A 24,084-nucleotide genomic window follows, 5' to 3' on the forward strand; every position below is an offset into this window, starting at 1 on the left:
TGTATTAACGATGACATCCCAAACGTTTTAAAAATGAAATAAATACGTTTCTTCGAAAGTGTTTTAATAACGTATTTACCATGTTTTTCTGGGAACAAATTCCGCAACATTTTTATGAAATGCAGTACTCTGATTTTTATAAAGCATAAACAAACCGGTCTTTTCTGGTCGTGATTTTGGGGATGTCACAGTTGGTATCAGAGCATTAGTTTAAGCGAACTAGGAATATGGATTTATTTCTAGACTTAAACTTAGAATGCTAAGCGATGATTGTGAGGTGTGAGCACTAGATTATTTTAGGAATTGTGCCTAAAATGCTTTTATGTGCTAAATACTTGTGCCTGATATGCTATTATTTGTTCGGATCTATGGTCTGTTGCCGACCGGATCTGGAAACCTTATGTGTTTAGGATTCTAAGCGTTTAACTACGATATTAGAACTAGCATATAAACGTTTCGGAGTGATAAGGATGATTTAACCGTCAATCCTAAGTAAAGGTCTAGATTCACCTTATTCGGTGTATAGATCAAGATGGCAAGAACCCGTAGCGGAAACGTGAATGCAAATGGAACCGAAACCAGCCCCCAGTGATTGAGCAAATACCGGTTGTGGTAGCCGCTGCTGAGCCAATAACGATGGCCGGAGTGCAAGCGATGATCCAAGCGATGTTGGATCGTCAAATGGAGGAAACTAGACGTTTGCTCCAGCAAAATCGTGAGGAAGCCACTATTCAGATCGAACAGCCCGAGTTGAACGAAGGGCAGACTGAGGAAGGAAACTACATTGGGACTGTTGGTCAAGTCAACCCACTAATAGTTCGACAAAACAACCAAGATGACGAAGTCGAGAGGAATGGATGCAAGTACAAGGATTTTCTGAGTTGCAAGCCATCAACTTTCACTGGAAAGGAGGATCCGATCGGGGTCATGGATTGGATCTCAAAGATGGAGTTAGCCTTCATGACATGCGGTTGCAGAGGGAAGCTACAGACCACATTTGCAGTGCGTCAGTTTCGAGGAGGCGCTGTACGATGGTGAAATACCTTAGGGAAGACTTTAAGCCCCAACAAGCCCCTACAACTGACATGGGTACAATTTCTGGTACAATTCAAACGAAAGTACTGCTTAGCTCAAAACCTGCTCAAGCTAGAGAACCAGTTTCTAACCCTGAAGAAGGGAAGCATGTCAATTGATGAATATACCAACAACTTCACATAGAAGATGGAGTTTGCCTTGCGCCTTGTTCCGGATGAGCTGATGAAAATCGACAAGTACGCAAAAGGACTTCCATGGGAGTACGCGGTGCCAGTACGTCAGGCACCTACTCTGGAGGCAACTATCTGGGCTGCCAAGTCTGTGGAAGATATGATTAAGGGAAGAGCTGCCAACAAGATTTAGGTTGGCGAAAAGAGGAAGTTTGAGGAATCTACGAGGCCCAATAAGAAGATCAAGTCTGGTTCAAAGGAGTCTAGCAGAGGAGGAAACAAAGTGAAATGGTGCGAGAAGTGCAAGAAGAATCGCTTTGGGAAATGTAGTGAAGAAGTGACTTGCTACAAGTATGGGAAGACCGGACATTACGCCAACGAGTGCAAAAGGGTGTGTTATGAATGCCGTGAAGAAGGACATGTTGCTAAGGATTGCCCGAAAAAGAAAGAGGCGGCAAAACCAAACATTCCACCAAAACCGAAGGTAAGAGCATTCCATATGATCCTAGACGAAGCAGATGACAATGCGAGGATTCAGGAATGACGGCTTGACATCCAAGGATCGAGTTATAAAGTAGCGATAGAATCATATGATGTAGCCTGTTAGAGGCATAGTCTAGGGTGAACTTGAACACCTATGTAATCGTTTCAAGAAATAATATGAAACCTTTGTTTTGTTATCTGATGTGTTAAGTTGTTTTTTTTCTTGTATGGTGACTTGGAGAGACTGCGGGACAAAACTTGGGACGAGTATGAGTAGGTGTGAATGGTAGTAGAGGCCTATACTATCGGAAGCGCAGGACTCACACTTGGATCAGGGAAAGTCACAAGGTTACCAAGAAGCCAGTAATTGATTTCGTTTTATTCAAGTATGTCGTTACCATTGTTTCGGTAATGACTAAGAAGATTGTTGTTATCCCGACCCTAGTGGTCATATCACATTGAGTCCGACTACGATGAGTAGGTTACGTGGTTTAGAGAACCAAGTTTGATATAGCATCTGACTTAAACCAAACGATTAAAATCAAAGCGATCAATAGAAGTATTGCGCTTGTTGGTAGCTAGAAATGCTACATGTTAAAGTATGATTATATCACATTAGAACATGAAGGAAGGCTTAGTCTGTTTTAGAATTTAAGAGACCTGAGTCTAAACGTGCATCACATGATGATAGGTCATAATTTGGAGTCTAATATGAGGTAGAGAGCAGGTGCACGATCAAGTACTGCTTACAGTCAATAAGTCTAAAAGATAGACTTGAAGGATTATAGAAGTTACAATTACTACCTAGGATGAAGAGATAACGTATGGAATCACTATACTGTCCTATTTCGTTGATGATTCCGGGACGTAATCATCTTAAGGGGGAGATAATTGTAACGCCCGCATGTCCGGGCTAGTCAATTTAGAGACAATAGGGGTCGAAAATGACTTTTCGACAAAAGATTATTTAGAATAAATAATCTTAACCAAGTTGTAGAATATGTCTCAAGGTTTCCGTACATATAAAGAATTCCGAAATCCGAGTTATAACGAAGAAGTTATGGCCCGCCGAAGTTTTTCGGCAAAACCGACACGGCACCAGGAAGCGTAAATAGTGAATTTATGATAGAGCGAGATTTAGCCTTAGTGATCTAAACGAAAGTTGTAGAATATGTTAAACTAAGAACATCGATAAAAAGAACGCCCAAATCTGACTTCGTATGAAGAAGTTATGATTTTTCTAAGATTCGGCTTAGCAGTGCACGACCCGAAACTAGAATTTTAGTTCGAGCGGTTTTTGGCTTACGCAACCTAAATGAGAGTTGAAGATCTCATTAATAGGAACTCAACGGTAAAAAGACAGACGAAAACGGAGTCCGTATGAAGGAGTTATGAACTCTTCGCGGTCATTTAACAGTCTAAACGCCTCCTACTGTTAAATTTGAGATCGGTCGAGAATTAGCCAACGGAGTCTAAACGAAAGTTGTAGATCTTGATTTTACCTACGCGTGGATATAAAGAACGTAGAAAACGGAGCTCATATGCGAAAGTTATGATTTTTCTAAGTTTGAAGGCTGATACGCGATAGGGGGTGACGTGGCACCACCAGAATTGGACACGTGGCACCACCAGAAGGCCACCACATGGACCAACTCGGCGAGTCATGACTCAGACTTGGCGAGTCCATCAGATTTCTCCCCTATAAATAGAGGTTCCGGGTTCCCTCATTTTCTCACCCCTCACCCATCTTCTTTCTCTCTCTAAACTCTCTCTCTAAGCCTTCTTAAGCCCCCTAAAGCCTAGGTAAACCCCCTAGCACCCGAAGGAAGCCCTGAGGCTCCCGGAGTTCCGAGAAAAGAGCCTTTCGGCTCGGGAAACGCTGCTCCAGCGAAGCCCGGTTTTGCGAAAAACCCGCTGTAAGTGAGCTACGCCTACGCTAGTTTTAATATAGCTTATAATTAATTATAGTAACATTATTAGGACCTAAAAATAATTATTTGGGCTATTATTATGAGTTATATTGAGTTTTATTTAACGCATATATAATAATAATAATAGTCAGACTATTAATTTGTCGCGGTTATCGTTAAACTAAACCCTAGTGGTATCAGTACTAGGTTTTATCGAAGGAATATCGTTTTGAGAGTATCGAAGTGCTGTCCGAGTGCTGAGTCACCACCTACTCAGGTGAGTGCATAGTTACTTTCAGCTTACACATAGATATAAAGTATTTTATATAAATTACGTGTTGTGTGTGTATATTATCTGTATACTTGCTATCTATGCTGGATGAACGTTTTATAGATGTTTTCAATGATTTAAACTGTATATGTATTTCATATCTACAAAATGTGTTGGGTAAAACATGGGTAGATGTATTAGTTGCTGTGTGATAAAATGAAATAATGAGATGCCTCGTTATAGATGTTCTTGATGATCTAGTCATCTAGCGGAGTATAGATGACGACCACAGACTATTCTAGACAGTCAAGTGGAACACTAGCAGGCTCGCAACCTGTAGGTATTTATTCGAACTATGTGTTTAACCGAACTGTGTGTTTGTTCGAACTATGTGTTTATTCGAACTGTGTGAATTGTGTGCTCACCAGGTATACTCCATCCCAATGATAGTCCTTTGACTAGGTCCCTTGTGTTAGATGTTTTAGGGACGTAATGTGAGGATAATGGGAATGGGTAATTAGGTTTATTGTTTAATGTTTAAAAATAATAATTATATTATTGTGGGTTGAAAACCCTATGTGCTCACCAGGTGTCCCAACCTGACCCACTCAGTTTATTTATATCACAGGTGTTGATATGAAGTGACATTACACTGAGAGATTTAAAGAGATGTAGACCACTAGTGTGAATAATTGTAAGTTCTGTTTATGCTTATGTTCATGTATTAACGATGACATCCCAAACGTTTTAAAAATGAAATAAATACGTTTCTTCGAAAATGTTTTAATAACGTATTTACCATGTTTTTCTGGGAACAAATTCCGCAACATTTTTATGAAATGAAGTACTCTGATTTTTATAAAGCATAAACAAACCAGTCTTTTCTGGCCGTGATTTTGGGGATGTCACACCGGGCCCAGTCAGAACTAAATTGATGTGTTCAGTTAAGTTCTATGTCAAACAAATCGGAAATCGGGAAACAAATGCAGGACCATAAGTAAGACCATGTTCCATGTATTTGTCCGGCTGATATCTTGATCAAAGGATTATATGATCACTTATCTAAAATGGCTTGTTCTAGTTCAACAGAGTTTAAAGAGCTACGATTGCTGGTCGGTTCCTGAAGTCATACTTGCAACTATAGTTATTAGACTTATCCAAGTGGGAGACTATTGGATATAGTGTCTAAGTCCATAACTATAGTTGGTATGTACTTGACCCGACCCAGCATGGTCCATTTGGGTTGCACTTCACTCGAACAATTTATGGATAATATTTGAGAATAGTACAAGTTATGATTTATTAATATATTATAAGTTCTAATATATTAATATAAGATCGTATTATTTAATTAGTATTGACCTATAATTAATATAGGATTAATTTAGAGATCAAAGATATTATTAATTAAATATGGGCTTCTATATTTATATAGTGTGGGCTAATGCTTATTTGGAATGGGCTAGGCTTGTATGGAAAAGTCCATGGATACTCCATGGAGCTTTAACCCATGGACCTCATGGAAATGAAGAGACATGGGTATTAGGGTTTACATGGATGTAACCCTAATCCACCACACTATATAAAGGAGGCTTTGGTTCTTGAAATCACACTAGTTGACACTTGTTGAGGCGAGGGCCGATTTCAAGATAGTAGTGACTATTCTCTCAAAGTTCCAAGTTTGTGGTGATTTGTGATTTTCATTTGAGGCATTCACACTATTGGTGCTAGGCTCTAAAACTCCAAGCAATCAACTACTACTACAAGGTAAGTATTTCTACTAGCTTTATTTGATTTATGTTCCCCATGTCATGCTAGTTAGGATATGAACCTTGGAAAAATAATTATTTGCATGTATCTTAGACAAACATAGATCCAAGGTTTATTAGGGTTGCATGTACACTTAAGAAGTGTTAAAATGCTCAAAACTCAACATATATATATATATATATATATATATATATATATATATATATATATATATATATATATATATATACAATATTAGACTTTTAATGTTACATATATATAGTATATGGTGTATTTTACACTTTTAAAATACTAGGTGGTTTTATTAACTTTCGCTTTTTAATTAAACTTTTAATTAACTTAACAAAACCATGTAGGTGTAATTTGAACTATTCAAAATACTAGGGTTTTAGAATTTAAATATTACACAATTAAACTATTAATTAAAATTTTAAATTCCAAACCTTGAGGGAAAATTTTGAAACATTTCAAAACATTAGGGTTTAACTATTTAAATTTCAAAGATAAAACTTTTAAGTTCAAATTTAAACTATAAAACTTAAAGGAAGTAATTTGAAACTATTCAAACTTTGTCAAGAACATTCTAGATCAATAATTCAAATAAGGCAATTATCTAATTTTGACCTAGTCCAATTTCTTGCAAGATAATACACTAAATAATTCAAATTATTAAATTTAATCATATAAGGAAGTAATTATTCAATTAATATGCAATTATCTTTTATTTTGGCAAAGATAATCACCCAATATCATAAAAATCTAGTTTCTATCAATAAAAAACGTTTTGGTAATTATCCCCTAGCAAAAATAGGCAAGAAACCCAAAAAATCCTCCATCTGACCCTCTGACTCGGCAAGTCAAGTTGAAAAAACTCATAAATTTCGACTTTTAGCAAATTTTCTATCAAATAAGCATCAAATTCACTAATAAACAACCCTAGGCTCTCATAGCACTGATGGGTTTCGAGCAATACATCATTCCTATGGTGTACATGCAAATCCTAATAGCTTTTGGATCTAGTTTGTCTAATGAACATGCAATTGAATATCCAAAGCTATAAAACCTAGATCTAACATATCATGAACTGAAATAAGGGTTTAGTAATTACATTTGATTGATATATAGCAATAACAATCAATTCCTTGCTTTGATTGGCTTCAGAAAGCTTAGTGCCTCAAGTGTTGCACCTTAATTGGAGTCACAAACACCACTAAGCAATTGGATGAAGGAGAGAAGAGAGGGTATGCACCAAAAATGGATGGAAACCCTAAAGGAAGTATTCACCATGTTTTTGGGGCCATAAGGATTCCTTATATATGCTGGCTATTAGAGTTTACAGCTAGGAAACCCTAATCTGACTGCTTAAGCCCTAAGCAGCCCATTAACTCCCTCTTTAGAAGCCTTGGATGATTTCTAATGGGTTTTCCCATAAAATTCTTCCACTCCAACTTCTATGGAGTCCATTAGCCCATCTATGTAATTATCTTATAATTACACAATAAGTCCCTTAAGTTTAATTAATCTCTTTTAGCCACAAAATTTATTCTTAATTAATTCTTGTCTAATATTAATTAAACAATATGATTTCTCCTTTAATATATTATTCTCATAATATATTAATAAAACAAAATTAAACCTTTCTCTCCTTAATTCATCCTACATATTGCTATGATGAAGGCAACCCAAAAGGACCATGCTCATAATCGGGTCAAGTACATACCAAAATAGTTATAGACTTAGACACTAATCCAATAGACATAACCTGCACAACCCTGATGAAAGTAGCACCACACTCTCGCTGTTGAACATAGGGTCAATCCACCCTGCGACTTCTCACCCTAGATCACTAACCCTCCCCTACTTGGAGTCCGAACTCTCACTAGCTGTTGCTCGCAGTCGATCACTGCCCCATTGGGGATAAGCCATTCCATACCAACTATAACCTTATTCCCTCGCAGGGTAATAAGGACTAGATCCATAGAAAATTGCTCATCAAATAACTGCAGTGTACATCCTCGGTGAACCCTCGCAACCTTGATTGTTCTATCATCTGCTATCTCTACATTAAGAGGGCAATCCAGCTCCCCAGGAGCCCCTATGAATCACTTGTTGAGCGCAAGCGACACAAACGATCGGGTAGCACCCGAATCAAACAGTACCAAGGCTAATATACCATTCACTAAGAATGATCCTATAATTAAACACATAAACATAACCAATAATCAGTATAAAGAAAGAGATAAGGAGAAGATACATACCTATCACCATGTTGGGTGCTACAGGTGCCTCCTCTGCTGTCAACTACAAGACTTTGCTCTTTTCCAATGGCGTATCCACCCGACCCTGGCGGACATCGATAATCCTTAATGTAGCAGGAGTGGGTCTCACCACTCAACCTGTTGATGTTGCTAAACTCGGACAATGTGCCTTCTTTTGGCCCCTCTGATTGTACTGAAAGCAACTTATATCAGATAGTGCAGTGGTGGTGGTGGTAGCAGTATAATCCTTGATAACATGACCAGTTCGGCTGCACTTAAAGCAACCCAAACCACCTGCCCTACACGCCCCATCATGTGTCCTGCCACCCTTGCCATAGTTGCGTCTGCCCTACTAGCCCTTCCCTCGGGAATCTACCTTGGGCTTCTTGCCTGAACATTCCATACCAGATGAAGCATCTGGTTTCCTCTTCCTTTCCATCTCTAAATCTAACTCTCTCCTTCTCTCTCTCTCTCTCTCTCTCTCTCTCTCTCTCTCCCTCTCTCACCTTAGTAATCATATCTTCCAGTGTCTTTTAGTTGGATCAACTCATAAACTGGTGGATATCACTCCGTAACATCTCATGATATCGGGCCTTCTTCAGCTCCTCGTCCACCACGTACCATGGAACAAGAATGGCCCTCTCCCTGAACATAGTTGTGATCTCAGTCACCATCTTAATCGTCTACTGGAGATCCTGGAACTCCCTAGCAAGCTGCTGCACCTCTATCACGGGTGAAAACTCAACTCTAAATCTAGACGAGAAATCATTCCAGGTCATAGTGTCTAGGGAAACATCACCCACAGCACGCTCAACCTCCTCTCACAAGTCACGTTCTGTATCCTTCAGAAAACAGGAGGCAAGTCGGACCTTGTCCCCCTCGGGACACCTGCTGGTATGGAAAGAATTGGCGACATCAGCCAACCATCTGGTGCTAGCAATGGGGTCCCGAGCCCCATGATAGTCAGGAGCTCCACAAGCTCTGAACTCCTGAACATCAGTGTGCGCGACCCCATCATGGGCGCCACCTCATTATGGAATGCATTCGGTCTCTCATCCAAAAGCTCCATGATACCCTCCTTGATCATGTCGAAGATCACATGAGTCTGATCCATAATACTGTGTATGATATCAGATGAGATGAACTCCCTCATCTGATCATCTAAGTGCCCAACACCAGAACCCGAGCCCGATCCCTCACCGATGCCTGAACCGCCAACTGTTCTAGTGCGTAGTACTACCATACTGAAAAACACATCATAACAAACATTAGAATACTCATCATATCTCGAGGGATCACATATACTACAAGTTCCTTGGATTCATCTCAACCTTCCTTGATTCGAGTTCGGATCCTCTACTTTTAGTGGTACGGGCACATACTACCTTCCACATCTATCCGTACTTTCCTGAAGAACGGCCTTGACTTCACGACGTCCCTTCTACTACTACTTCTTCATGCGCTAATCTCATCCTAGGCTTTCCCAATGGTGATCACCATCCCACTCTCCACCATCAGCTATGTTAGAAGTCCCTGCCATCTCCCTCTAACTAGCTCGTAGATACCATTACATATCACTAAGACTAGATAATTCTTTGAATGAGAGATCCTACCTTATAATGGTTAGACTCAGACAAGAGCTGCGAAATAGAGCTAGACCTAACCTTTAGAAATTATTTAATCATTGCAATATGTAACTTAACATGTTCGTTTAATAGTTAGTAAAAGATAACTAGAACTCCTAAAAGTACAAAGCAAGAAACATTCGAGCAGTGAGTACACATAATCAAGCATGTCCTACTCAGACTGTCGTATCAGTGACTAATATGTACTATCATGCAATTCATAAAGCTGATATATATAACAGGCACATAAAGCATCCTTCCTAGATCCTTAGCCCTAATCTAGATTGAAATATAAATCTAGAACCTCCTCATATTTGACTGCCATAAATTGGGGCATATACCAATACCTCATTGCTGCTATTGCTTTGTGAAGATAACAAACAAAAAAGAAAAGGAAAAAAGAAATCGAGGGTTCATGTCTTTATTCAAACCATTGCCGGTGAACAAACAGACGATGGAGGCAAAGAATAGTTGAAACGAAACTCCAAAGCATCATGGATTTCAGTGAGTTTTCTTAAGCCATCTGATTTGTTGGATCGAAATGGGTACCGCCTCTTCCTGCTTCTTCTTCATGCATCTTTCTCTCTTCGTCTGAGTTTTTTTGAAGCTATCTGATTTTATGGATCGAAATTGGGTTCCGATTTGCTGGTTCTTTTTCTCTATTTATTGCTTTTGGTGCTCTGTTTTTCATTTTATGATTTGCTGAATCGCAGACCCTCTCACTTTTCTCGTTGATTCAAGTTTCAGATACCAAAAAAATTAAAGTATATGGTTCGTCTCTCGCCCCTTTGTGTGTGCCTCTGTGTATTAGGTGTTCTTCTTCTATTTGTTTCTTTTATTTTTAGCGCAGGTAAGGTTTGGTGATGATGACTATGTATCAAGTGGTTATAAGGTGGTTTTATGGTGATGAATTGAAGTTGTAATCAGAGAATCAAGGAAGAAGATGGAATGGTGATGAAGGGGGTGTCATTGATTTTTGTGAGCTCATTATTGATTTTCTATATGAGGTTTGTAATTGTATATTCACAAAATTGCAATTTTGTGGTATGCATTAGTGATTTTATGGTGTGTTTTAACTTTCGTTGTGTGTTTGTGTAGCTTGAGTTGCAGGTGAAGTTGGAAGAAGATGGAGATGGTGATGGGTTTTTTTTGTTAATAAAAATTTAAATTAAATTGCAAAAAATATAAAAAATGTATCAGAAGGGCATTTTAGTTTTTTGAAGGACAAAAAACACAACGAAACAAGTTTAAAAAAACCATCAATACAAAAAAATCATCGTTTGAACTAAAATCCCAAAAAAATACATACTATAGGAACATTTTTGCATTTTTATCTATTATTAATCCTTAATGTATCGTATTATCAAATCATGTACCCATATGAACCTGACATTATATGTCACAACCATTATGTATATCCTTAATTAAAACATTTGGAGAAAATATCATATAGGGTTTTGTCACATGTGAAGGGTTCATAGAACTGGTCTCCATCACCAGCTAATCTGATCATCCTAAAACCAAATACTAAAATTGTGCAAGAAGAGGGAGGAACGTGGCAACCTTGTGGGCACTACTCTGTCATCCTCTGCACCTATTAGTGTACAAATTTGCAATGCACCCCACCCAGATTCTCTACACCAGATCAAATGTACGGATCCCATGGTCCATCATTCGTCCACATTACAATCCCTCCTACCCTATACATTTATATGACTTTAATTTACTGGTCTTTTTATCTGATAACTTCGAAAATATGAAATCAGAGTAATTATTATTGCAATTTTGGATTGAATGTAAGTACCTCATGCATAAATAGATGTACAAATGACATGCACAAACGATTTTTATCACGAAAGAATATACTGTTGGAGATTGAATCCCAAAAGAGAAGGTTACATGTACATTCTTGAATATGATTTATGGCCTTTTATTTTCTTTGTTCTCATTTTCACGAGTAATATTAACATTGAACCATACAAAAGTGACCCTTTTTACTCATTATCTTTTGTTCTAATTACACATTTTACAAGTTATCTCTGTAGTACTTTTAATAAATTAACAAGTGTAACGTAACAGGGTGCAACTTCTTGACCCTTGACAACAATACTATCATCATCATCATCATCATCATCATCATCATCATCATCATCGACATTGTTAATTAATTAGCTAGCTAGTTGTTCATGGCATAGACTTTGATGGGTAAGCCGTCTCGGGGTACAGGGAATGGGCCGTATTGTATTCCATCTTCTCCTATCAATTCCCATCTACAATAATGAACGAAACTGTTATTAATGCGCAGAGTACAACTTACCACTTACGTGGAACCCATGTGACTGCGAATAGGTCAAAAACAAATCACGTTTCAGAGTTATATATAAGAAGTAGGTGACATGTGTGTGTGCATGCATGGATGCCACGTCTATATGGATCAGATGTCGAAACTAGTGATGGAGCTAGAAGGTTACTAATTACCTTCATTTTCTTTAAATTCGTGTAGTTAACATAAAATTACGAACTTGTTATCTTATAATTACATCCAAAATATATACTCGCCTGAGAGTGGTGGTGAGATGGTGGAGGAGGATGAGCATCTCGAGCTTAGCGAGATCGCTTCCGGGACAGGAGTGGGCGCCATTCCCGAATGGCATATACGTGTTTGGCAGAGGTGCAACCTACACAAAACCAATATCAGAGTCGTACATATATATATTATATATAAAATCGATCCAGATGCAGATTCGTATATAAATAACTTGTCCTTTTTTGAATACTTAAGGTGGATCCTACGTACGAAGAGACACATGTAACAGGCCAAAATCCAGCAGAAACCACCACCTTACACGCACTTAATTGCATGCAGCTCAAACACCTACTATACTCTAGTACAATACAATATCACCAGCTCACGTGATATGATACTCGAAAAGATTTCATTCTTTCATCTTTCTGCCATGCAATCATTCATATGTATGTCCACATATTTCATATATATACATACGGACATATATGGATGTTTATATATACAGTGTAATTGGAGTTTTTTATTTTTAGAAATTATTAAAAAATCACCTCGAATCTTGAAGGGTCGAATTTGTGAGGTTGAGGGAAGAACTCAGAGGTGTAATGGATGCTTCTGAAGAGTGGCAGGACTTTCCAACCCTTTGGTATCAAGTAGCCTTCCATCTCTACGTCTTCCACTGCTTCTCTGTATGTAAACGACAGTATACTGGCTGTTCTCAGGGTCTCTTGTATTACCTGAAGCCATTAATGTTAATTTCAAAATTACATATCAATTCAAGAACTATATATGTATCTATATATCTTTCATTAAATTTGCAATTTCTCTTGGATAATTTTGTGTTATCTTCGCATATATATAGACTATTGTCGTTGTTATATATATTGGAATGAATTGATGGTGTTGTCTCGGATGCATTTTATTTATCTTAATTGATTTTTTTATCTTCATTGAAAAGGATTAATTATTAGTTTGGACGTTTAATAAATAGTTGGACATAGTTTTTATTGAGCTACGTACCTATTAAGTTGTAATTTTTATCGGGTGAAAGAATGCAGAATTTTGGTTCAATATGAATTTTTGAGTTAATTAAATGTGTTTTACGTACATTTAACAGTAGAAACTAAATCCCTAATTAAACGTGTTTTAATTAAGGAGTGTTTTATAAATTAATAGCTATGATAAAATCGGGAAAATTTATAATATACCCGAGTAGTGAAAGGCATGCGTCTTGTATCATCCCACGTAATTCTACGATTGGCTTCAAGTATTTTGCACCGTATTTCTTCTTGTTCCCTCTGAATAGGTATACATTATTTGTTTATATACAATACATAATAAAATTAAATAGTTTTTTTTTTTATAGAACACAATTACAAAAGAGCGATAAGAGGGTACAAAAATAAAAGAGATACCCTGACAGCGTGGAGAACATTAGGACTATCATGCAAATATTTGAGGAGCCATGTTAGAACACTTGCAGTTGTATCATGGGCTGCAAATATCACCCCAATTATGTTATCTGCGATCTCTGATTCACTCAACTTCATCGTCATCTTCTTCTTCCCTTCATCTTCTTCATTTGACAATAATGCCCCTAACAGTCCTTCTCCCTTCTCCCCACTCCCCTTTCTTTTCTCTATCATCCTCTTTAATTTCTCATTGAGAGCCTTTCTTGCCTGTAAATTCAAACAACCACGGACATCCTTGGTTAACAGGAAAGATTAATTAATTTGTCTAGGGTTTCAACTCGAAATCGTTGATTTCTAGCGTTTGAAGTAAACGTTTTAGTAAACCTTTAGCTAGGGATCAAGGGCAATCTTGGAGTTTGACAAATCGTTGATTTCTAGCGTTTGAAGTAAACGTTTTATTATTTTACAAAATGGGGTACCTTCATTGCTTTGTTGAATGGGGTTCCAGGGAGATTCAAAGGCATGGAGTTGTATCCTTTCTCTAGACATTGATACAAAGGCTTTATTCCTTCCATCTCTGCCTCAGATTTGTTCCCAAAAACTGATATCATTGCCACTTCAAAAGCATACTATCAAAACAAACAAATGGTAAATGTTAGATCAAGAATAACTATATTTTAAATTTGTGGGTATTAATTATATAGTTAGATACGTTCGACGTAGACTCTTAGTTTCTAGCGCTAGCTAGCTATGTTTCTTCATGTATGTACATGTGAACATTTACTTGACAAAAACTAAAATCAACAATGTCTTAACCAAATAATTTTGTAAAGTGTGATTACGGGTCATATTTAATTAATTACTTGGCATGTAAAACTAGAATACAAGAAAACGTATTAAACAAATAACTTCATAAAAACTCATTATTGACAACGCCAGAAGTGTCACATTTTCAATTCTCCGATAGAAACGATTGTTTTTTTTTTTTTCTTTTTTTTTTCTCTTGTGTACATAAAACCATATATAATTCAACATAGTATATAGATATATACCTTTTTCATCTCATGCAAGGTGTTGATGGTGTTATTATGTTCCCAAGTGGGGAGAAACCCAAGGACGATATCTTCGATCTGGGAAACAGAGCCTTTGATAGTAGATGGAAGAAACGACGACTGGATCAACTTCTTGAGATGCGAATGGTATGGACCTTGGTGAAAGAAGATGGCTTCTGGGCCTATCATCTTCTCTTTGCTAGGTGGGTAGGTGGGTTTGAACATATGAGACTGAGTCACCAACACGATCTTTGCTACTTTAGGACTCGATATCATCACACAAGGGCATCCCAATATGTGCGTCTTGAATATTTTCCCATACCTGAAAGTTTAAATATCATCGTTTTTATTCTCTAGAGAGATTAATTATTGATGTAAAATTATCAAATATCTATACTAAACTTTATTCCTTATCGATATCATGTCTTTATTTGCTCATATGTATGGCTTTCAAAACAACATCGTTTGAACAGGTTACATGTGTCATCTGTCAAAATTGACACCAAAACCGACGGGCTTTTTTTCTTTTTCATAATAAAAATGACAAATATATTTTACATGAAAATACATAAACGTTTTCCGTGATTTTAAAAGAAAGAAATGATTTTGAACGAACAGAAGTCAATAAAATAGTAAACCTTTTTTCACGGTTGGAGAAGAAGGAATTCGGGTTTTCAGTGAAGAGCTTGAGAGTTTCACCTATATAAGGCCAACCCATTGAACCTGGCGGCAGCCGGAGTTTCTCCGGTTGGGTCCGGTAGCGGCTCCTCCGTATGACCTTATATACAAGTATCAACAAGAAAAGCAACGGTATAAGTGAAAAAAGAGGTGGCGGTGGAGGATGAGTATTGGTGGGCAGTGATACGATTGAGGTGGGTGAAGGAAGCATGATTGTTTTACGGTGACCGGAGAACGAAGTTTAAATTCGGAAATAAATGATGGGGGTCGAGCTTTAAGTTAGAGGAACTGGAAGTTGGTTTGATGAAGTTGAGGGATGGGATAATGACATTATATAGAGGAAGAGGGGAAGGGGAGTCATATCAAAGATTTTATTAATATATTAAATATATATGATATGTTTTTGAAAATTAAAACCCTTTTCAAGATTTAAGTTTCATTTTGTTTTATTTTGAATGGTTGGAGTTTTCATTTTCCAAATCAAATAAAATTTAGTGACATATCCAACCAATTATTAAGCTAGCGTCATGTTTTTATTTATGTCCAAACATTCCGGAGTTCTCAGCTTCTCTTTTTTGGTGGCTGACTATCAAAGTGGAGAATTGGAGATACTCTCTTCGTCGACGATCTTATATATCTCTCTTATATTACTGGTAAGAAAATGGCACATACAACCTATTAAGTTTCTAGAATTTACCCTTTTGATCACTAAAGTTTTTTAGTGGCTTTATGAGGGAACATACTTTATTTTGTAGGGTTAATTTCGTCATTATGTCAATTGTGAAGGGTCAGCCGGTCATATTTCTGCCACATGTTTTACTTAAACCCCTTGCGTTGCTGTCTGTGTATGTCATGTCATTTACTAATAGTTTAACTTAAATGAGATATTTTCCTATCTATTGTTCACCATTCACCACTTCTAGCTTGTTTGATAAACCCTCATTTTCGTTCTGTCTCTTGAAACCTCAAACATGGATCCTATATTCATCCAAGTCGATGTGCATTTCCAAGGAATCTTTGCAAAATACCCCATATGCTACACCTGGGGATTACTCAGAGGTTATCAAACATTGATTTCGCAAGCATGGACAAGATCGGGTGTTATGAATTTATCGAAATGTTCATTGGAGAAATGTGTGTGAAGCTCTATTACTGCCAACCAGATATTTATTTTCCCAAAGGTCTGACCTTAATTTCGAATGAGTTGGATTATGCCGATTTTATAGCAATAACGTATGAATGTGGTGTTATACTGCCTATGTATGTAGACCATTTTGGTAATACTAACATGCAGGAATGGTTGGAAGAACACAAAGAAGAGGTAGTTGATAACATAGTGGAAGAAGTTCTTGATGGTGCGGGACTAGTTAAAGAAATTGAGACAGGCCATTTGGATGACAAGGGTGAAAATGAAAATGAAAATGAGGATGAGGATGGCCATGGTGCTGATGATGTGGATGCCGATGAAGATGAGGATAACCATAGCAACTCTAATTTTATCAAAAAGGATAATGGCCCTGATGTCAAAATGGGTGACAATGCAGCTTTGGGGGGGGGGGGGGGGGGCTTTAGAAGAAGCAATGGATGAGGATGAAGATGTTTATCCTCGGTTACCAAATATTTTCAATGAAAAGCTTCACTAGAAGGAGCAGTAACTTGTGTTAGGTATGAAGTTTGAGAGTCCTAAACAATTGGAACACATGCTCTATAACTATGTTGTTGCAAATGGTTATCAATTATGTTTTGTGAAAAATGATAGTAGACAGTTGCTAGCCAAATGTTGTGATGAAAAATGTACATTAAGGGTTTGGGGTTCATGGATGAGTGATGATAAGTCTTTCCAAATTAGGTCTCTTATTAGTGAGCACAATTGTTCAAAGAATTTCAAATTCGGATCAATTGTAACTTATAAATGGATAGGTGCCCACTTTACCCAACAATTTTTCAACAATCAGAAAATAAGTGTGAGATTACTAAAAGAGGATGTGAAAACCACTTTTGGCATTGTTGTAAGTATGAGTCAGTGCAGGAGAGCCAAGAAGTACGCATTGAGTCTAGTTGAAGGCACGGTTGCAAAAAGACTATGCTAGAATATGGTCTTACGGTGAGGAGATTAAAAGATCAAATCCTGGATCCACTGTTAAAATTTATGTGGATACAATGCCTGATGGTAATAATTACTTCAACAAGATTTACATATGTTTTGATGCAGCCAAAAAAGGGTGGCATGGAGGGTGTAGATAGATCATTAACTTAGATGGTTGTTTCTTGAAAACTTTTTGCTAAGGGAGTTTTTGTGACATCCCCATTTTCACGGCCAGAAAAGACCGATTTTGTTTATGCTTTATAAAAATCAGAGTTCTTCTTTTAATAAAAATGTTGCGGAATTTGTTCCCAGGAAAACATGATAAATACATTATTAAAACATTTTCGAAGAAACATATTTATTCGTTTTAAAACGTTTGGGATGTCATCGTTAATACAGAAACATAAGCATAAACAGAACTTACAATTATTTACTCTAGTGATCTACGTCTCTTTAAATCTCTCAGTGTAATGTGACTTCATATCAACACCTGTGATATAAATAAACTGAGTGGGTCAGGTTGGGAAACCTGGTGAGTACATAGGGTTTTCAACCCACAATAATATAATTATTATGTTTAAACAATCAAACAATCATCCTAATTACCCATTCCCGTTATCCTCACATTACGTCCCTAAAACATCTAACACAAGGGACCTAGTCAAAGGACTATCATTGGGATGGACACTACTGCTAAGGGGATTCTTTGGCAATGAAAGTCCTAAAGACAACCATATGGGGGATGGAGTACACCTGGTGAGCACACAGTTCACACAGTTTGAAAAAACACACAGCTCGAATAAACACACAGTTCAAATAAACACACAGTTCGAATAAACACCTACAGGTTGCGAGCCTGCTAGTGTTCCACTCGACTGTCTAGAATAGTCCGTGGTCGTCATCTATACTCTGCTAGATGACTAGATCATCAAGAACAGCTATAACGAGGCCTCTCATTATTTTATTTTGTCACACAACAACTATTACATTTACCCATGTTTTACCCAACACATTTTGTAGATATAAAATACATATACAATTTAAATCATTGAAAACATGTATAAAACGTTCATCCAGCATAGATAGCAAGTATACAGATAATATACACACACAACACGTAATTTATATAAAATACTTCATATCTATGTGTAAGCTGAAAGTGACTATGCACTCACTTGAAAGGTGAGGACTCAGCACTCGGACATCGCTTCGATACTCTCAAAACGATATTCCTTCGATAAAACCTAGTACCAATACCACTAGGGTTTAGTATAACGATAACCGCGACAAATTAATTGTCTGACTATTATTATTATTATATAAGCGTTAATAACACTCAATATAACTCGTAATAATAGCCCAAATAATTATTTTAAGGACCTAATAACATTCATATAATTATTGGAAAACTATATTAAAAATTGTGTAAGCGTAGCACACTTACAACGAATTTTATCGAAAATCGGAACTTAATTGGAGCAGCGTTTCGAAACCGAAAAACTCCTTTTTCTCGGGACTCCGGGAGCCTCGGAGCTTCCTTAGGGTGCTAGGGGTTCACCTAGATTTTAGGGAGGGCTCAAAACCCTAGAGAGAGAAATATTTTAAAGAGAGAATGAGAAATGGTGTGAAAAATCCGGAGACCCTCGCCCCCTTTTATAGCCTGCGAGCCTCAGACTACGCTGGGCGTAATCCTTGGCTACGTGGGGTGTAACTTCGGATAGGGCGGAGAGATGGCACGCTTCGGGTGGAGCGACGTGGCTCAAGCTGGACCGAGGAGCGCTAGGCGTACGCTGCGCATACGAGACTGAACGGTGGGCGTAGCGAGGGGGGCTACGTGTCACGATCTGAGGTGACTTCAGCGATTATTATTGGACGGCTGGGAAAGCGCCACGTCAGCGACTTCGTATCAGATTTTGCAATTTGCACACTCAACTTTAAAAATTCATAACTTTCGCATACGAGCTCCGTTTTCGACGTTCTTTATATCCACGCGAAGGTGGGAGCGTACTCTACAACTTTCATTTAGACTTCGTCGGCTAGTTTTGACTTGATTTTAAATTTTATATTATTAACAGACCGATACAAGATTGGTCCGTTAAATTCTCATAACTTCTTCATCCAACATCCGTTTTCGCCCATCTTTTTCTCGTTACGCTAATTTTATCGAGATCTTCGATTCTCGTTTAGGTCGTGTCGGCTAAAAACCGCTTGATCTAATATTCGAATTTCGGGCTGTACATTGCTAATCCGAAACTTCGAAAAATCATAACTTCTTCGTACGAAGTCAGATTTGGGCGTTCTTTTTATCGATGTTCTTAGATTAACATATTCTACGACTTTCATTTAGATGGCTAAGGGTAAATCTCGCTCTATCGTAAATTCACTATTTACGCTTCCCGGTATCGTGCCGGTTCCGTCGCGAAACTTCGACGGGTCATAACTTCTTCATTATAACTCGGATTTCGGCGTTCTTTATATGCACGGAAACCTTGTGACACATTCTACAACTTGGTTAAGATTATTTATTATAAATAGTCTTGTGTCGAAAAGTTGTTTTCGATCCCTATTGCCTCTAAATTGACTAGCCCGGATCTACAGGCGTTACAATTAACTCGCCCTTAGGATGATTACGTCCCGTAATCATCAACGAAACAGGGCTCGTATAATTACTCCATACGTCGTCTCTTTATCCTAGGTAATAATTATAACTTCTATATTCCTTCAAGTCTATCTCTTAGACTCATTGACTGTAAGCGGTACTCGATCGCGCACATGCACTCTACCTCAGATTAGACTCCAGATTATGATCTATCATCATATGATGCACGTTTAGACTCAGGTCTCTTAGAGCCAAATTCTAAAACATACTATGCCTTCCTTCATGTTCTAATGTGATATAATCACACCTTAACATGTAGCATTTCTAGCTACCAACTTCTTTAACAACGAGCGCGATATTTCTATCGCTTTGATTTCAATCGTTTGGTTTAAGTCGGACGCTACATCAAACTTGGTTTTTTCAGAACCACGTAACCTACTCATCGTAGTCGGACTCAATGGGATATGACCACCAGGGTCGGGATAACAACAATCTTCTTAGTCATTACCGAAACAATGGTAATGACATACTTGAATAAAATGAAATCAATTACTAGCTTCTTGGTAACCTTGTGACTTTCCTTGATCCAAGTGTGAGTCATGTGCTTCCGGTAGTATAGGCCTCTACTACCATTCACACCTACTCATACTTGTCCCAAGTATTGTCCCACAGTTTCCCAAGTCACCATGCAGCAAATCACACTATCATTCAACACATCACATAACAAAACGAAGGTTTTATTTTATTACTTGAAACGATTACATGGGTGTTCAAGTTTACCCTAGATTATGCCTCTAATAGGCTACATCATGTGACACTATCTATATGGCTTCTTCATAACTCGATATCTATATATCCATCCTTACTCCTAATTCCTTGCATCGTTAGCTGCTTCATCAAGGATCATTTGAAATGCTCTTGCCTTTGGTTTTGGCGGCACATTTGGCTTTGTAGCCCCTTCTCTCTTTGGGCAATCTTGTTTGAAGTGCCCTTCCTCGTTACATTCGTAACACACCCTTTTGTTGAATTTACACTCGTTAGCATAATGCCCATGCTTCCCACACTTGAAACAAGTCACCTCCTCACCGTATTTTCCAGAGTGTTTCTTTTTGCACTTCTCACACCATCTTTCTTCACTCCCTCCTCCTCTAAACTTCCTTGTACTGGACTTTCTTTTCTCATCGGGCTTCGCAGACCCCTCAAACTTTCTCTTTTTGCCAACCTCGGTCTTGTTAGCGGCTCTTCCCTTGATCATCTCCTCAACCGACTTGGCATCCTAGATAGCTGCCTCCAAGGTAGGTGCCTGACGCACTGGCACCGCATACTCCCATGGAAGTCCTTTTGCATACTTGTCAACTTTCGTCAGCTCATCCGGAACAAGACGTAATGCGAATTCCATCTTCTCTGTGAAGTTGTTGGTGCATTCATCAACAGACATGCTTCCTTTCTTCAAGGTAAGGAATTGGTTTTCTAGATCGAGCAGATTTTGGGCTGAGTAGTACCTACGTTTGAATTGCACCAGAAATTCTGCCTATGTCAGTTGCAGGGGCTCAGAGTCTTCCCCAAGGTATTCCACCAACGTACCGCACCTCCTCGAAACTGACGCACTGCAAATGTGGTCTGTTGTTTTCCCTTGCAACCTGTCACACCCCGAAACCGAAGGCGGAAACGTCCCGGGGCAGAGGTGACTTCATGTGAATATCATAACCAATGTACATAGTAAGCGAAGTAAAATACAAAACATTACATTACATAGATTTCATTTCATCAGTTGAAAAGTAAAGTGTTACAAGTTTTCCTAGATACATAAGTTTAAATAAAACAAAGACGTAACTTCCATTCGCTCCGTCTCCTGCAAAAGGACGCGAGGTACCTATCTAAGTAGAACCTGAGAATACAAGCATTTTAAAAATCAGCATAAAACTGGTGAGTTCATAAGAAGTTTGTTTTTATGAAAAAGTACAAGCTTCCTTTTAAATTCTGAAAATGTTACGACCCAAGAAAATCCCATATTTTCTTAAAAGTAAAGTTTAGTTGTTCTGTTATGTTACACTGTTCTGGCTACTAATTGTGATTACCCTAGGAAAATCCTATATTTTCCTAATTCGAAAGATGTGTACTGAAAACCTGATTAGCCTTGTGAAGTGTGTGTTTGTTTACCAACCCAAAAATGTAATGTAAAAGACGTATACTGAAAACTTGATTATCATAGTAAACTAATTCTTATGGTTATTAATTTACTATATCCATTATTACTAAAAATGTAAATTTCTGTTATCCAAATTGCGAGTTCTATAACCATACTAAAGACTAAATATGGCAAAGGAAGGCCAATATCACTATGACTTTTGTCACCCTTGAACCTTTTGGTTCGACTATAGCTAGCAGCCAGGTGCGGGATAGTCAATCTCGTATAGATCTATACACTCAAGTCACACTCCCTATCTAAGAGATTCTGGTTATAGGGGCGGTCCTCCACTCGCGTATCTCTGTGGAGTGTTCTCCGAGGACGTGTCTCCAATTTATTGGAATAACAAATCTACAAGTAATAATGAGGAAGGTCCTGTTTAAGTTCTATCTAAAAAGACTATCCTCCACTCGCGTATCTCTGTGGAGTGCTACCGAGGACAAAACGATATACTAAGTTTCTTGTTCAAAGTTCAAAGATTATGTTTTTAACTATTTATAATATGGAAACCATTTGTGAAAATACAAAGTATAACAATTTATAACATTTTTCACAAATACTATGATAATGAAATCTGCAAGTTCAAACGGTTAACTGATATGATTAACAGTGTTAAAAACATATGTAGTATGAAACACAACACATATAAAATAAGTTTTGAGTACAAGTATTACTTGGACTTTGCTTGTATTCCCCCTGAAAACAGTGAAAACATTGAAAAAGGGTAGGGGTATGAACTTACCAGATGAGGAAAGGTGTCGACTAGGATGCTAAATGTCAGATCGAGGCTTGAAAACATGCGAGACTCCTATGTAATATGAAATGATACACAAATGTATCTAATTAGACTTTAAATCACTAATTAGATAAGCATTTACACTCCAAGATGCAAAAACACTCTAATTAGGTGTTAGGAGTGGTCCGGGTAGCATAAAGGGTGTGTAGGGCATATATACAGAGTTTACTCCTCAAAAGTAAGCCCTTAGGGGAGTTTACAGTCCTATGACCATATTCCCATGATTTTACGGCCGTAAACTCATAGATGGTGTGTTCTTGGATGTTAATTGTTCTTACATTGCACAAAGGAAAGTTCTAGGGTTGATTCTATGGCTTAGGAAGTGATTGGGACTTGATAGGGCCTTGGAAAAGGAGTTTACGGTTTATGAAGATGCTCTTGGGGAGTTTACTACCTTAAACACATGAGTTTAATACCTTAAACTCATGTTTGTCTATGAATCATGCGTTTTTGTGGTTGAATGTTAAGCATAAAAGGTTCTAGGTTCAATTCCAAGCCACGCAAGGTGTTAAAGGCACTTTAACACCCATTTGAAGAGTTTATGGTCCAAGAAGATGAGTTTATGGTCCAAGGAGATATGTTTATGGTCTAAGAATGTTCTTGGACAGTAAACTCAATTTTGATCCATTTACATAAGTCTTGGTGCATCACATGAAGGATTATAAGGTTCTACACTCTCATGGAAGCATCATGGAAACATTTGGAGATGTTTAGGGGTATTTTTGACATTTTAAAAGGCGTTTATGGTCCATGAATGTGGGTTTACGGTCCAAGCATGTTCTTGGACCGTAAACTCATGTCCAATACTCAAATGGTACGAATTTGGGGTCCTAAGTTCATGCATTGAAGTTTCTAAGACATATCTAAGCATTAGAATGGGTTTGGAGGGGTTTTGGGGCTTCAAAACCCTCTCAAGGGGTGTTCATGGTTTTGGGAGGGTCCCAAGACTGTAAACACTTGTTCTTGGGTGTTTTTGGAAGTTTCAAACAAGAATTTGCATGCCAAACAAGTTAAACAACAAGCTAGGATGAAGTACTTACCAAATTGAAGCTTGAAATGGGGGTTTTGGGTGAATTTTCAATTCTAGATAGAGAGAGAGAGAGTACTGAGAGAAAGTGTTTAGAGAGAGAGAGAAAAAGCTTCAAAATGATGTCACTCACTTCCTTATATAGGGGTTGAGTTTATGGCCTGGTGGAATTCTACCCGATACTGCCGTTAGACGGTGCT

General features: G+C 37.8%; 1 protein-coding gene across 1 annotated transcript; it reads right to left on the reverse strand.

The window, feature by feature from the left end:
- Window positions 1–11,428: 11,428 nt before the first annotated feature.
- Window positions 11,429–15,500, reverse strand: LOC145008834 (abscisic acid 8'-hydroxylase 2-like). Its single transcript, XM_078967452.1, has 8 exons — window positions 15,149–15,500; window positions 14,511–14,832; window positions 13,938–14,087; window positions 13,462–13,725; window positions 13,255–13,344; window positions 12,598–12,783; window positions 12,082–12,200; window positions 11,429–11,792 (listed from the first exon to the last, which is right to left on the reverse strand). Exons 1-8 carry the CDS (start codon window positions 15,397–15,399, stop codon window positions 11,699–11,701), a joined length of 1,476 nt encoding a protein of 491 aa, XP_078823578.1. The 5' UTR covers window positions 15,400–15,500; the 3' UTR covers window positions 11,429–11,698.
- Between the last annotated feature and the right edge of the window lie 8,584 nt (window positions 15,501–24,084).

Source organism: Lactuca saligna, chromosome 8, assembly GCF_052625555.1.
Source record: "Lactuca saligna cultivar CGN05327 chromosome 8, ASM5262555v1, whole genome shotgun sequence".
NCBI classification, from domain to species: Eukaryota; Viridiplantae; Streptophyta; class Magnoliopsida; order Asterales; family Asteraceae; genus Lactuca; species Lactuca saligna.

What these genes read in the sequence shown, in the direction of transcription:
- LOC145008834 (XM_078967452.1), bottom strand. Translation starts at nt 15,399, where the DNA reads ATGCTTCCTTCACCCACCTCAATCGTATCACTGCCCACCAATACTCAT. An exon ending in TTCTCCAACCGTGAAAAAAG is followed by an intron (nt 14,833 to 15,148) that starts GTTTACTATTTT and finishes TTAAACTTTCAG; the next exon opens with GTATGGGAAAATATTCAAGA. An exon ending in CATCTCACCACCACTCTCAG is followed by an intron (nt 11,793 to 12,081) that starts GCGAGTATATAT and finishes TCATTATTGTAG; the next exon opens with ATGGGAATTGATAGGAGAAG.